Here is a 15,008-nt window from a genome sequence, read left to right on the forward strand (position 1 = left end):
GGGTCTAGGTAACGGATCAAACACTAGATTGCGCCGATTTTGTGTTTAACATACCCAGTACTCAAATCCAACTCAGTTATGAAATGCAGATGTGCATAAATATTGTGTGTGGATGTTGAGCACTGACCTGAACATTTAACTTATCTGTTTGTGAAGAGCTCTCAGCAGGACTCGAACAGCCTGTCAGCTCTTTGTTTGTCAGTTACAGGGTCTATTGTGTCTGATTTGATTAGCCAGGTTGCTTTTTGCTAATAAAAAGTGCAGTGCCCTTCTCTAGTCTTAAACCATGTGCTGTGGTAATTCCAGCCAATAGTCCGTGTTATGTACTCACTGAGATCCAAAATAACAAGGCCGATCCATTTGTCTGGAGTGGTTGGGATTCTGTCCAACACTGCTTCTCCGTTATCCCCTGCACTCCCTTTTTGCTCTGTCATAATGACATTGTTTCATGACGTAATGTAATGTCGGACATAAATAATGAAAGAGACTGCTGTGTTCAGCATGGCTCACAGCTAAATGTTTGCATTGCATTTGCCCAGCTGCAGTAGAAGTCGCAGGCTGAACACTTGGATGATGTTTAGTGGTTACGTTACATCTTCATTGCTGTTAAAATGTCACTTTTTTTGTTCTTTGTTTTTTTTTTTTTTCTTACTAGCAAGCATGAGGAAACCATCCCATTAGTTTCTAAACTCCCCATTTTCCCTAAATATTAACAGATAAAACAGTATTTCAGCCACTGGCATGTTGTTTTCTGAGCCTAAAATGACCATATTTGGAAAAGAGGGTGAAGTGCTATGCTCTTAACTAATGACTGCGGTCTGCAGGGAGATACCTGCTAATTATGCCAACTAATAAAAAAGTAGAAATCCAGTCATCAGAAATGAAGCACAGATGTCAAGAATTGACAATTTATTTATGATATATTTCCATTCAATTACTTTAAAAACACCAACAGCAAAAACAGGTTCAAAAGATCTATATTAAAAAAATCTAAAAATGTAGCTTATTGAAAAGTTTCTCATATATAAACTGCAAACAAACAACTGTCTACTTTGCCTGAAATCTTTAACCAGCAAACTCTTGGCTGTGACGGGAAACCCCCACTCAGTGCAGCCACAGTCAGCCAGTAAAATCTGCCCCCTTACAGATGCTGCCGACTTTCCCATCATTAGCTTGTGGTGATAAAACTGTCTGGACTGTCATCAACTGCCATTTTTTTGTAATTTTAATGGAGTTTGCATTGTTTCTAAACTACAACCATTGGGGGAAAAGGACAATTTAACATCTTGATACAGAATAAAGATGATTGATACATTTTTTCAAAAAATGTAAATATATTTGCACCTAGAAGTTTTGAAATTGCAGGAAACCAAAAAAAGGTAAAATGGCGATGTTGTGGCGTACTGCGTCACATATTCACCCTGTATTTTTTGGCACACAGCTTGTTTGTTGACGGCACGAGGCTCTGATAGTTTCTTGTTTGTATAACTGAGACTTCAGTCTGGATGTCTTGGTACTGATGTTTCACAATCTGGACTTCTCTCCTCCATAGATCCCAGTAGGTCCCAGTCTTTTTAACAACATTTGTTTTCATAGAAAAGCAGTTAGCACAGGAATAGCAATTACCCTTGGTATACTGCATTTCACAGTGTCCAGCTGTCTTCCTTGCTCAGCCACCATCCTTCAAGTCCACGTGATTGATCTGCACTTCTGGGGGTACTTTTCGGAATAAATTTGTTCAACCTTAAAACTAAAATGACCTCAAGTTATCCTCATGTTTTATGCACTGTTGAATTTTCTCAGAAAACAGTATGACTACAGTCATTATCAGCCTCACGCATTAATATGTAATATGCAAATACTAAATTAATCTGAGACGCACCCGCTCGAGTCTGGGAGCGACATTTAACTTCAGACAGATCAGATGAATTTGTTTTCCATGTTTGAGTTATAGTTTAGATTAAAATTCAAAGTAATGGTCTTAATAGGTGTGTGTGTCTGTGTTACCGTATTATCTTTAATTAGGGAATGTTGCATGGGGTACAACCTGCTCAGCGTTGTGTAGTTTAGATAAGTATGATGGGGTTTCTCGTTCCTAATCGGGCTGGGCTGTTGGCCCAGCATCAGCCCCGTGACAGCAAAGGAATGCAGTGAACCTAAGGCTCTGTCAAACCTCAGAGGCCCTCGGCTCGCTAGCAGTGGTTAGGTTGGCACTCTTCACAACCTAAATCAAGACAGAGGGATTTGGAAAGAGAAAACAATCTCATTATTCCACCATCACAAGTGCGTGAGCTGCAATCCAAAACATGTAGTGGCAAGACAAAGTGCACCGAGTGCAAATGTCCACAGGTAATTTGACAGCTACTATACTTGTAACATAATCCCTATGTTAATTTTGTTTTTCTGTCAGACTTCATTCCTAGATCTCAGCCTGTGTTTTGATACTTTCTTTTGTTTTGGTTTGGGGTTTTTTTGCTTCTCGTAGTGTTAAACTATGTCCTGCCTATGAGTAGATGGGTAGGATAAGGTATTCATATCTCCTGAGGAGAGGTGAAGAGGAGATCTTTTAATAGAGCTCTTACAAGTCATTGAAAAGTCTTAGAAAGTGTGAAACGACAATTTTTCAAAAGGTCCTCAGAATATCTGAAATTTGCCATAAATTTATGGTAGGTGTTAAATTTGCAGCGTAAAGAAATATAATCAATCTGATTATCATTAAGTTTTACTAAGTGTTGCAGTTTTATGTCACTTGGTTATTATTCTTCCTCTGCACTTAACTAGGCAGGTAGATAACAATCGTCACACCGTTGTTCTTTTGTGGTCGTTTATGTCCAGTTGGATACATAGCATGGATTTTGATGAAAGAATAAATTGTAAAACTGTAAATAAGACACAAAATATCATGTGTGATCTGATATGCGTAAACATTCTTTTACAATTAGAAAATGCTGTGACCTTTAAGCATCATAGGCTATACTTCCTTACCATATAAATTGAAGCACAACGAAATAAGCTAATGGCTAATTAGCGTCTAGGCTAATGTCTGATAAAGCACATCTTTAGGTGAACTCACTTGTACAAACTATTACAAGCAACTCACGGCGGCTAGTGCCAAACACACAATAGTAAAATACAACATTACTGCCAACTAACAGACTGTGTTGGCTTAAAAGGTAGCAAAGGCAGGCAGGAAGTAGCAAGAGGTGCTATTCCGGTAGGATGTCAACTAAAACGGACAGTGTAAAAATGCCCCAAAAACAAATAAAGACACTATCTAGGGCGACTCTTGGGGATCATTCACATGTATTTAAGACATGCTTATGGACTACATGTAAAACACTCACAAGCCTAGTCTGAGCTGGTGAGATGTGTGTCAGCTGCCTCTGACCTGTCCTCATATAAAATGCCAAATATTTGTTTTGCTTTTTGGTGCTCCAAGAAATCACGACAAGGGTTTTATAAGGTAGAACATATTTTGCTGTTACATACATGATTAATATGATATATCACAAAAGTTCATCTTTGTTTTAGGCTGGCCATCCTGACATTAAATTAAGCTATTAATGGTTGACCTGATTAGTTAACTTATGTAAGCAAGTACCTGTATTGAAAAGAAAAATGCACTGTTTCTAACATTGTATTAAATTATAGATTAAGTTAGCGGCATTCAAAAAGGTCGACGCTGAGGTATATATATGTCCTAACATCTTACACAGGTAGATATTAGTGTTCATGTTGCTATGTTTGGAAATGAAATCCACCTAAAATCCAACAAACATGGAAGCTGAATGCAGTTTCACATGTCTCATCTGAACTCACCTTTGTTCTTCTCTATTTGTGCTCAGGCCGAGGAGATTGTGCGCAGGGAGCTGGAGAAGAAGGAGACACCTAGTCTGTACTGTCTACTAGGAGACATCTTGAGGGAGCATCAGTATTACGACCGTGCATGGGAGCTGTCAGGTCAGCGCAGCGCCAGAGCTATGCGCTCCAAAGCTCTGCTACACCTCCGCCACAAGGAGTTCCAGCAGTGCGTCAACTGCTTTGAGCAGTCACTCAAAATCAACAGCATGCAGGTACAAGCAAATCATCATTCTCTCACATTTGTCTAGAAAGTTTAATAATAATTTACTTTTTTTTCATGTTCAGCAGTGCACGAGAATGAATTATTTTCTCAACTGTACTAAAAGTTGAGTGTGTCAGTGATCACTATTACATGTGTAAGAATGGGTCAGACCTGTGACTGTATTCCTGTTGAGGAGGCTGTTAGAGTGCAATGCAACTGGTGACATAACAGATGTTTTGTTACCAGTTGCAGTCCAACTCAGTAAAGTATGTCTAACTGCTAGCACAAGATCTTCTTTGTGAAAGCACCTAAAGGATGTCAAAGAACACTACAACCTAGTGATCCAGCTGGTGGGGAAACACTGCCTGAAACCTTTGAGCTGGATAATAGACATGTACAAGGTTACCATTATACAGCCATGCGTTACCTAGTTAGAGCAAGCATGGCACGAGGCACAGGCACAGCAACCAGATTTAGTCATGAATTTAATTTGTTCAAAATGTAGTTACATGTTCAGATTTTTAGACATCGGGTACAAGATACAAGACAATTAAATCCATCAGTGTAATCAGTGTAAGTGGGATCACTGATATTTAATTAAAACACCTCTATGCATAAGTACATATTAACAGAGCAGCTGGGATAGATTCTCAGCCTGGTCAGGATTTTAATCTTTCTTTGCTTTGTTAACAAACACTTTTTGAGGTCATTTCAGGGAAATATCTGTGCCTTAATTTAACACTTCAATACAAACCTTTTGTGTGTGTGTGTGTGTGTGTGTGTGTGTGTGTGTGTGTGTGTGTGTGTGTGTGTGTGTGTGTGTGTGTGTGTGTGTGTGTGTGTGTGTGTGTGTGTGTGTGTGTGTGTGTGTGTGTGTGTGTCTGCACAGCTCGGTGTGTGGTTTTCTCTTGGTTGTGCCTACTTTGCCCTGGAGGGCTATGAGGGAGCTGCTAAGGCTTTCCAGAGGTGTGTGGGACTGGAGCCAGACGTGAGTACCTACACACAAAGTCTTTCTTTTTAGGGACACTCTTTGACATAATGTATTTTCTCCAAGTCCATCCTTAGTTTTAAAGGCCAAGTAATGTGGGTTTGCTTGAGGCTGCTAGTGCATGAAGATTTTTTTTAACACAAATAAATCATGCAGTTTATTTCAGTAATGTCCAAAGCATCAACTACAACTACATCTTTTAACTTGATTTTCACTTTTGGGAACTGGACAAAGTCACAGGGAGGCAAATCTGGCAGGTGGTTCATAGTGGTTGTGTTGGTGTGGGCGACACCACAGGTTGGCATGTTTGTTTTGAGCTCCACATTTTGAAACCTCAGCAGCCTTAGTGTTTTGTCCTAATGCTGGATAGCTTGCAGGACTGACAGACTAATAAAATACTCAAATTTCACTTCTTGGATGGTTGTACCAAGCAGAGGGCCATATTAAATTACATATTACATAACATTATTATAGTGACAGACATGGAGATGTCAAGTACAGTGAGTAGAACAAGTAGATGTGAAGCTAGTAGACAACTATCAACTACTGTTGCATGTGTATAGATGTCAAAGCAACTACATGCCTCACTTTACGCCTTGCGTAATGGAAAAAGGGCACCCTGCAGACAACTGTTATGAAGGGGAAACTTTCTGTAGACCACTGGAAAAACTGTTTTAAACAGGCTGTAAACATGCTTTTTAATGAAGTGAAGTTTGTGGGAGTCTCTATGGATCAACTTTCAAGCCAGCCTGAAGTGCTAACTGAGATAACGCAGTTTGTGGCAGTTGTGATTATTTTTCAGTCTCGGAGGTTGTTTCTGCTTGGTTCTCCCAAAGTGAACGTTTCAATAAATTTATGTTCATAGCACACAGTTAGTGCACAGCAAATATATAGACGTCTCTCATTTTAACACACCATTTCATTTGGTGAGGGTTTAATAGTCACTCCAGCTTTTCTTTATGTGCATAAACCTGAAAATTGTGTTTTGTAGGATTTGTTTGTTATTCTTTACTTCCTTTTCCTCACTGTCTTCTTTCCCTCACTGACCTGTGTCTCCCCCTACCCCACATTTATCCAGAATGCAGAAGCATGGAACAACCTTTCTACAGCTTACATTCGCCTCCAAATGAAGTGAGTATGAGTGTAGTGCATATTGGAAACTTGTTGTTGTTGGTGTGCCAGGTAATAGAAGGGGTTGAGTTTTGTCCAATAGGATTTCTGCCGCAAGCAGCAAAGTGTTTGAAACCATCCACACCTAGCAGACTGGAAAACGCTCCAGTGGTCTTTCAAAATAGTCTTTCAGTAGTCTTTCAAGCTGTACTTGAAGCCATTGTCCTGTGAACTCTCAGAAACGTGTCCTCAGATTCATTTGTGGCTTTGTGTCTGCCAGACCTCTTCCTGTCAGAGTTTCTGAGTCCCTTTTGATGGTGAAGGAAACTGTGCTCACTGACATCTTGACTTTATTTGTGATTTCTCTGTAGGAACGGACTACATTTTTAAGTGTCATGATGGTCTGTCTCTCTTCCATTGTTAACATTTTTGTAGCAACACACTACTTTCTGTAGTCAATACTGTTCAACTGATGCTCACGAGGCTATGGCACCACAGTGTGTTCCAACACAGCTTTTATGCAGACAGAGGGGGCTGTAAGTAATCCAGAAAAGTTGGAACACCTATAGGAATTAGTAGCCTTTGTAAAGGCAAAAGGCAGAGGCTGTGTAGATTAAAGTAATGTTACTGTCAATATGAGAAATGGTCTGTCAAATTCTATTAACAGGTCGGGGTTCAAATCCAGAACATGGTCCAGTTATTGTGACCTAGGTTCTATTATAGCCACAAGTCATTACATTTTGATAGTGAGCCATATTTATTAGAACTCAAAGTCAATCATAACGAAAGCAAATGGTAGATAAGACTCAGGGGAATGAGGCAGAAATGACAAATGAATGACCAGAAAGACAAAATATCTTCAGACTGATGCTGACACTGCACTCACTCCTCTGTTGCCCACTGAGGTGGAAAACTTGGAAAACCTCCACATGTCCATGGATGAGAATAATGCCAGTCAGGGTTTCTGCTGCTGGGTTTCAGAACATTTTTGAGAATATGATCTGACACCTGATGCTCACGAAGCTTACGAGTGCCAATCACAGGGAAACGGATAAAGGAAATGCTATGCATTTGTTCCGGTAAGGTTAGCATAAAGTTATGTATTAGACTCTGCCAGGCTCATGACAGGACAACACACTGAGTCACACTGTACAAAGAAATAAAAATTCAAAATGAATACAATTTTGTCAGCTTAAAAAAATCAGCGATTTAACTGGAAAGTTTAATGTTAAGACTTGAACCTTCCCAACTTAAGCATGGTAACATGAATGCACATGCATGTCATTGGGCTTGAATTTAAGGTTAATTAGTGGTCAAACAGTACAGATTAGATGCTGAGTTGTGGTGCAACACAAACTGAAAGTGCAGAGATGGCGCTTCAGTAAGTTCAGAGAGATATTTCAGACAGTAGTTCATTTTAATTTTAGTTTTATTTATACAGCAACAAACCAAAGCAACCGTTGCCTCAAGACCCTGTAAGGTAGAGACCCTATATAACAGTGGTCCCCAACCTTTTTTGTGCCACGGACCGGTTTATGTCCGACAATATTTTCACAGACCGGCCTTTAAGGTGTCGCGGATAAATACAACAAAATAAAACCAGTACCAGTACCAAAAAACAAGAAAATTTATTCATAACACACGTGAAAATACCCAGGAGAAACCAAGTTAACGATAAAAACGATATAAAATAAGGATAAAAAACTATAAAAACCCCAAAAAACATAAATTTCACACCCGAGCCTCACCTCTCGCAGCCCGGTACTAAACGACTCACAGACCGGTACCAGTCCGTGGCCCGAGGGTTGGGGACCGCTGCTATATAATACAGAGAAAACCCCAACAGTTAGACAAACCTCTTTGAGCAAGCACCTGGCAACAGTGGTAAGGAAAAAATCCCTTTCAACAGGAAGAAACCTCTGGCAGGTCAGGGAGGGGCGGCCATCTGCAGATGTTATGAGCGACACAACAAAAGAACACACTGGACAGCAGTGCAAAGCCTTCTCTTGACATTAAAAAGCTACTGGATGTATTAAAGAGGGTCATTTCTGTGGCTGATAGTTTGGGACAAGAGTGTTTTTGCAGCCTTGTGGCATAAAGAGTTTCCCTGTCAGGAAAAGAGTATTTAAATGAATCAGTTGTACTGAATTTACTGCATATTGCATAAAATCTGTGAAAAGGTTTGTATCGCCAAAACTTGCTCTGTCCTAAAGCTCTTCACGTAGTCATCATGCTGAGGTTTTAGGGGGAAACCCTAATTATTGCTCCTCAATATACTGAGAGTTTCATGAAACAGAGCAGAAGTTAACTGTTTTTGGTATCAGCAGTAACTGCTTTAAAACGGAGGCTGTTGTTCATCTGTAGTTAGTGTAGACAGTCAGGCTGCTGTTGACCTCAGCTGGTGTCAGTGTCTGCTTACTGTGGAGGACGCTTTGTGAAAGTTTTACAGCCCCGTTCTCTTTGATGACAGGAGGAGGCCGTTGAGTTGTTGAAGATATCCTGAATTTTTCTGTTGATAAGTACAACTGTTTCTTTCTAATTCTCCCACTGCGTGCGAACTGTGAGCTTCTTCTTTTTTTTTTGTTAAGTCTTTGTGGGGGGAAACAGCTTAGTGGAATTTATTAATACTCAACCATTGTCTTTCTTCCCTAATGTCTATAAAAGGAATTTAGACCAAAGTAATTCTGAATTGAACTGTACGACAAACTTGCCATCACTGATGAGTGAAGTCACAGTCATTCAGGGTGTCCCATGCTGTCATTTAGCCATTCAGAAGTAAATCAAGTGCATTCTTAAGCTTTGCTGTAAAATAGCATCTCGCCTGTCCCAGTTTAGTCATCTCTGCCTGCCTGCTGAGACAGTCTTCACAGCAGTCGTTACAAGCATCAGAACTTTGTAACCATCCAGACAGTGTTCAGATATTTAATTATGTATTTATTTTTTGCTATCTGAAACAAATAATGACAGGCGGCACGGTGGTTAGCACTGTTGCCGCACAGCAAGAAGGTCCTGAGTTCAATTCCACCATCAGGTCTTTCTGTGTGGAGTTTGCATGTTCTCCCCGTGTTTGCGTGGGTTCCCTCCGGGTACTCCGGCTTCCTCCCACCGTCCAAACACATGCAACTTGTGGGGATAGGTTAATTGGATAATCCAAATTGCCACTAGGTGTGAATGTGCGAGTGAATGTGAGTGTGAATGGTTGTCTGTCCCTGTGTGTTGGCCCTGCAACAGACTGGCGACCTGTCCAGGGTGTACCTCGCCCCTCGCCCTATGACAGCTGGGATAGGCTCCAGCGTCCCCCGCGACCCTGAAAAGGATAAGCGGAAGCGAATGGATGGATGGAAACAAATAATGTACAGATAAACAAACAAACAATAAAAATACTCCAAATAAAAATATGTGAAGTTCTTCATTCCAGCCCATGTTCGTGTCTCTCCTCTGTGTTTTTTTTTTTTTAATTTCTGCCTGAGGGGGCTTTTCAGGTACAGATGTAGACTTTTAGCCCTTGACAGCAGCCTTCTGTCTGTTTGGGCCTGAAACCGAAGCAAAGCAGGCGAGTTTTTAATTAATACCTGGTTAGTTCTACTGCCAGTTAAGCTCAAGCAGTTTTGAAATGAACCAAGCGTGGAACTTCCTAGACCTCTGTTCAACACATTTAATGATCTTCTTCTAACTTGTCTCTCCTTTTTGTCATTGGCAGAAATAAGGCTTTTCGAACCCTGCAGGAAGCCCTTAAGTGTAATTACGAACACTGGCAGATCTGGGAGAACTTCATTGTTGTTAGCACTGACATTGGAGATTTTGCTGAAGCCATCAAGGCATACCACCGTCTTATGGACCTGAGGGAGAACTACAAGGACATCCAGGTACGTGACTGCACTTAGTCTCTTCTTTTGTTCCATGTAGAATGGGGAAAACATTTATTCTAGGCTGCGTGTCTAATGAGACACAGCTTGGCAAACAATAAACTATACCTGGCTGGATAAAGCTTCTCAGGGGCAATCTGTGTCTCCTGAAATCTGTTAGGTTTAGCTCACCATGGTCAAAAATAACAAATAAAAATGTCTGACTTGAACACATGAGGCAGAGCTGTGAAGCAGGAATTGGTCCCTTTGCTCTCTGTATTTCTTTCACCTTGCAGTGCTCCTAATAAGTTGCACTAATTAACTGACTTTCTGTAAATGAAGCTTTGTCTGTGTTGAAAGGAAGAACTTTTGAGACAAAAGATATGCATTTCTCTAAATTCTGGAATACTTGGCTCAAGTTCAGCGTTTTGGCTTTATCCACCTCTTCTACTCTGTGCAACGTCTCAGAGCTTTGTGAGAGGGGAAATGTGATTTGTTGTCCAATCACAACACACCGAGCAGGTGAAACTGTTAATCTTTATCACTGTGGTCACTCACGCCGAGTCATTTAGAAACTCTGAAGGAAAAGCCTCTTGTAGTCACAGCTCATTAATCCCACAGCAACTGATGCATTCTAAATAAGAAATTAACCATCAGCTTTAAATAAACAAAGCGAGACAGCCAGTGGTAGTATTTCCATTGTTAATGGTCTGCTTCAGCCCTGCAGTCATTTTACTCACGTAGTTTTGAGCAATTAACTTTGAAGAAGACGTCTTCCAGCCTAATGGGAATGGATAAAAATCACAGCTCTGACTCAGAGATCCTGTGGGCCTCGGAATTAAATATGCAAACAGAGTCACATTTATCCCACAATACATGATCTTCTTTTTCTCTCTTTTGTCGTGTCCCTCTTTGTCTTCTCTGTTTCAAACAACCAAAATGGTCATTTATGCAGGTTGTGTCCTGGTCAGCCTCATCGATAAGGTTGGCAGATGTAAACGCACACAGGTTGAAAAGGTCAGCAGCAGCTTCAGAGCAGCTCACTCAGTCTTTAGTTCTGTTTGCCTCCTCCTCATTTTAAAATATCTTCTCAGAACACAGTTTTCTTGAACAGTTTAGTAATGGCCGACAATCTCCTACAGACAACCAAACACCAAAGCCCTTTCACGGAAAAGAGCATGAAATTGCACATTTAAGGAGTGCTATAAAAGGAGTGTTTAGTAATATCAGCTGTGACTAATGATAGCTCAGTCACACTAGAGTGACAACAACACTACGACCTCCTTGCAACTAGGAAAAATTGGTAATTGTATTTTTTTAAAATATCAAGTAACAGATTGCAAGTAGTCATAGCAACCACTGTTTTGTGTGTTAGGATTCCGTCCCCGAGCTGCTGCAGTCTGACTCAGACTCCAGGCTTCTAGCGCGATGGTCCAAAGCTCTTCCTTGAATCTTGCCTGCCTTTTGTTCTGTTCTCTGTCAAGATAACCCCACACTGCTCCAATAATGTTGAGATTCAGGCTCTGCAAAGGCCGACTGCCCACACGTGTGTTCAACTTTGTTTTAAATTCAGGTCAATCTGTTTGACCTGGATTACAGATGGTACTGGTGGATCAGAATCTCACTGTACTTTTCTATGTTTATAATTCAGTGAACATAGAACTTGTTCAATTTTGACAAGCTCGCCATTACCACTGCCTGAAGCGCTGCACCAAACCTTGACAGAAGCTCCACTGTGTTTCACAGATGGCTCCTCACACTCACTGATACGTTTGTAACATAAACCTATTCGCTGGAATGTTGAAGACAATATAATTACACAGCAAAACAAGACACGAGTAGGCAAAGTTCTTCATGTTTCTCGTGCACGGAAGAGAACCGGACAAGCGCCGTTCCTTCGCTTGACCCCAGTTGCTCCCGTCCGCTCCCCCGTAACACTGCTCTTTTATTGAGGTTACATGAATATACATAGCTTCATTAACATATGACGTCTACATACAAACAAAGAGTACCTTGCCTGTGCGCACGTGTGTGTGTGTGTGGGGGGGGGTCAGAGTGTGACCCCATAAATGACTTCCCTAACCCTGCTGGTTTGGAAGTCCAGCAGTTCATCTAAACAAAAGGCACTTAGCCTAAAACAGATATAGACACGTTTATCCTACCATAAAACAATAAGAGAAGGTATGCCCTCTCCCGTGCTCCCAGAGTGTGGGTGTGGATGCCAGAACACTCTGGAATACACACAAAGCCTTTGCAGACTATTAAGGTTCACACATCCTATCACTACACAATCGATTATACACCTCTAAGCATATATGGTTAAATATTTCTAAGCATAAATGACAATAAACAATACAATCTAACACTCACTCTTATAATGCTCTACTGACCTCATCTGTACATATTTACAGTGATTTGAAAATTTCCAATTTGGATTCATTATTCCATATGACCTGTGCTTTTGATATTCAGTCCAGTTCCTGTGTAATCTGGCATACACCTGCCTGTCCTGATTGTTTCCCTTCCTTAAGAGTAGCTTCTGACAGCCATCCTTCTTCATTTGTGGCATTTTCAACTTCTGGCTTTAATGTGCTTTTTATGTAATAAAAGCATTTGAATAATAAAAACAAATAAGGCTTTAAAGGGTAAAGTTCAGAAACCAATGGATGATGTTGCAGTCTTCTGTATTTTGTATAATGTAGATGTCAAACTCGTGCAGATCATCATCAAGGTGCCGCTGACTTTGGACTGGGTCACTTCAACAGCACTAGCAATGTTGAATGCCGATTTGCAACAGCCAGGCCAGTGTGTGCTGGCGTGTATGAGATGATTAAATATTTTTATATGACTACTTTAGTAAAATGCAGTACTGTCCCCTGGGTTCATCACCGAAAAGTCTGTCAAAGCTTGAAAGTCTGTACTTTAAATAGCTGTTCTATTTTTACCCGTCTGTTTTTACTTCGATTCACCTTAAAATGCTGCTTTGCATAACTGGTGGTGACAGAATATGTTAATTTTATTAGATCACAGTAACAAATTTAGAAGCAACGTTTTTGCCTTATTTCATTTTATGTGCTTTTTGTGTTAGTTTTTCATCGCAGGCTCAGAAGGTGGGAGGGGCCACCAAGGATTGCTGTCCTATGGAATGTGGAAAGGGCTACTGACAGAGGAGCTGGTGGTCACATGGCTCAGCTTTTGTGCCTCATGGGGTTAAATTTAATTAAAGAAGTCCAGACGCTTTTCTTTGCAAGCTCCTTTGACTACGATGACCTGGATGACTGAGAACCTTCACAGACATTTTTCCACCTAATTTAACACCCTGACACTTCAACAGGAATCTTAATCGATTCATTCAGTTTTTTCCTTTAAATATCACTTTTCACCAGAGAGATAAATACCAAAATACAAAACTAATACTTACAGATGTAATTGCACTGCCACATTCACAAGAATTCACTGGAAAATCCCATCAAACGGACTGAACTACAGATTAGCCTCTTAAAATCACACTTTGTGTGTTGGGGTTTGAACAGATGTAGAGGATGTGTCCATCCTGCAAAACACCTCTGAGGTGTTTTGCAGGATGTCTAACATGATGTTACAGTCTCTGCTCCATAGCCTTGCAGTTGATTTATCTTAATTGTGACTGCAGTGCAACCTGGCAGATGGTTCACTAACTGGTGGGGGTTGGGGAACTGGTAGATGGCAGAAATAAATGGTAAATGGCCTGTATTTGTATAGCGCTTTACTTAGTCCCTAAGGACCCCAAAGCGCTTTACACATTCAGTCATCCAGACATTCACACACACGTGATGGCAGCTACATTGTAGCCACAGCCACGCTGGGGCGCACTGACAGAGGCAAGGCTGCCGGACACCGGCGCCACCGGGCCCTCTGACCCCCACCAGTAGGCAACGGGTGAAGTGTCTTGCCCAAGGACACAACGACTGAGACTGTTGGAGCCGGGGCTCGAACCGCCAACCTTCTGATGGCAATTCACAAGACGAATTGCCAGCTCTTGAGCCACGATCACCCCGAAATAAGATGGAGTTCAGAGAAGGTATTTTATCAGGGAGTGAAGGGGTGCTTGCTGGCTGGCCTAACCATGCTGCATTTTCATCTGTTAAATGTGGCTTGTTTCCATCTTTGAAGCTGACTTTATAGAAAAACCACAGCTAAATGTAATGGTGGATCGCTCTACGTGGATATGCAAGGAAATTTGTAAGGCGGTCCAGTTAGAGAACATTTTCTCAGACAAAGGTGCTTTTATAATTCAGTGCAATGTATATTTGAAGTAGCCTTCCACTCGTATCAGTGTCTGAACAGTTAGCTGCTGACTGTCAAACAAACAACAAAAAAAGTTAAAATTCAACAGCATGTCAACAATGTTTACTATTAATTAATTAATATTTAATTAATATTAATTGTTATTAATTTAATGTTAACAGTGACCTGGAGGGTACTCCAGTAATAATAATAATTATTATTCAAAAATAAAAGCTTTTTTAACAGGTGCCTTTAATAAAGTGCTTAATTTAAAAAATAATGAAAATATATTTTCCTTTTTTTCTTTCTTATTAATTACATTTCATGAGTGAATCAGCAGAGCATCAGCTCCTCTTTTCTCTTTGTCTGTTTCCACGACTTACTTCTGCACCTTGTCCCACTGTGGAGTTTTCTGTTTTCATATGGGGTGGCTGTAGCTCAGGAGCTAGACCAGGTCGTCTACTGATCGGAAGGTTGGTGGTTCGATCCCTGGTTCCTCTGGGATGAATTATAATGTACACGGTTGGTTTGTGTGTTTCCTGAGGACACACAGTGTCTGTAAAGACAAAGGCTGTGTAGATTAAAGTAATGTTACTGTCAATATGAGAAATGGTCTGTCAAATTCTATTAACAGGTCGGGGTTCGAATCCAGAACATGGTCCAGTTATTGTGACCTAGGTTCTATTATAGCCACAAGTCATTACATTTTGATAGTGAGCCATATTTATTAGAACTC

At 40.7% G+C, this 15,008-nt stretch overlaps 1 protein-coding gene across 2 annotated transcripts in view; it reads left to right on the forward strand.

The window, feature by feature from the left end:
• Nucleotides 1-15,008, forward strand: part of ttc27 (tetratricopeptide repeat domain 27) — an 86,286-nt gene that overhangs the window by 55,255 nt on the left and 16,023 nt on the right. For both annotated transcript variants that reach the window (XM_087850427.1, XM_087850428.1), the window contains exons 13-16: nt 3,846-4,073; nt 4,953-5,051; nt 6,130-6,182; nt 9,862-10,027. In XM_087850427.1, the coding sequence (XP_087706553.1) occupies nt 3,846-4,073; nt 4,953-5,051; nt 6,130-6,182; nt 9,862-10,027 (546 nt within the window). The remainder of the gene's footprint in view (nt 1-3,845; nt 4,074-4,952; nt 5,052-6,129; nt 6,183-9,861; nt 10,028-15,008) is intronic.

This window comes from Neolamprologus brichardi, chromosome 13 (genome assembly GCF_056152115.1).
Source record: "Neolamprologus brichardi isolate AB-2024 chromosome 13, ASM5615211v1, whole genome shotgun sequence".
Taxonomy (NCBI): domain Eukaryota; kingdom Metazoa; phylum Chordata; class Actinopteri; order Cichliformes; family Cichlidae; genus Neolamprologus; species Neolamprologus brichardi.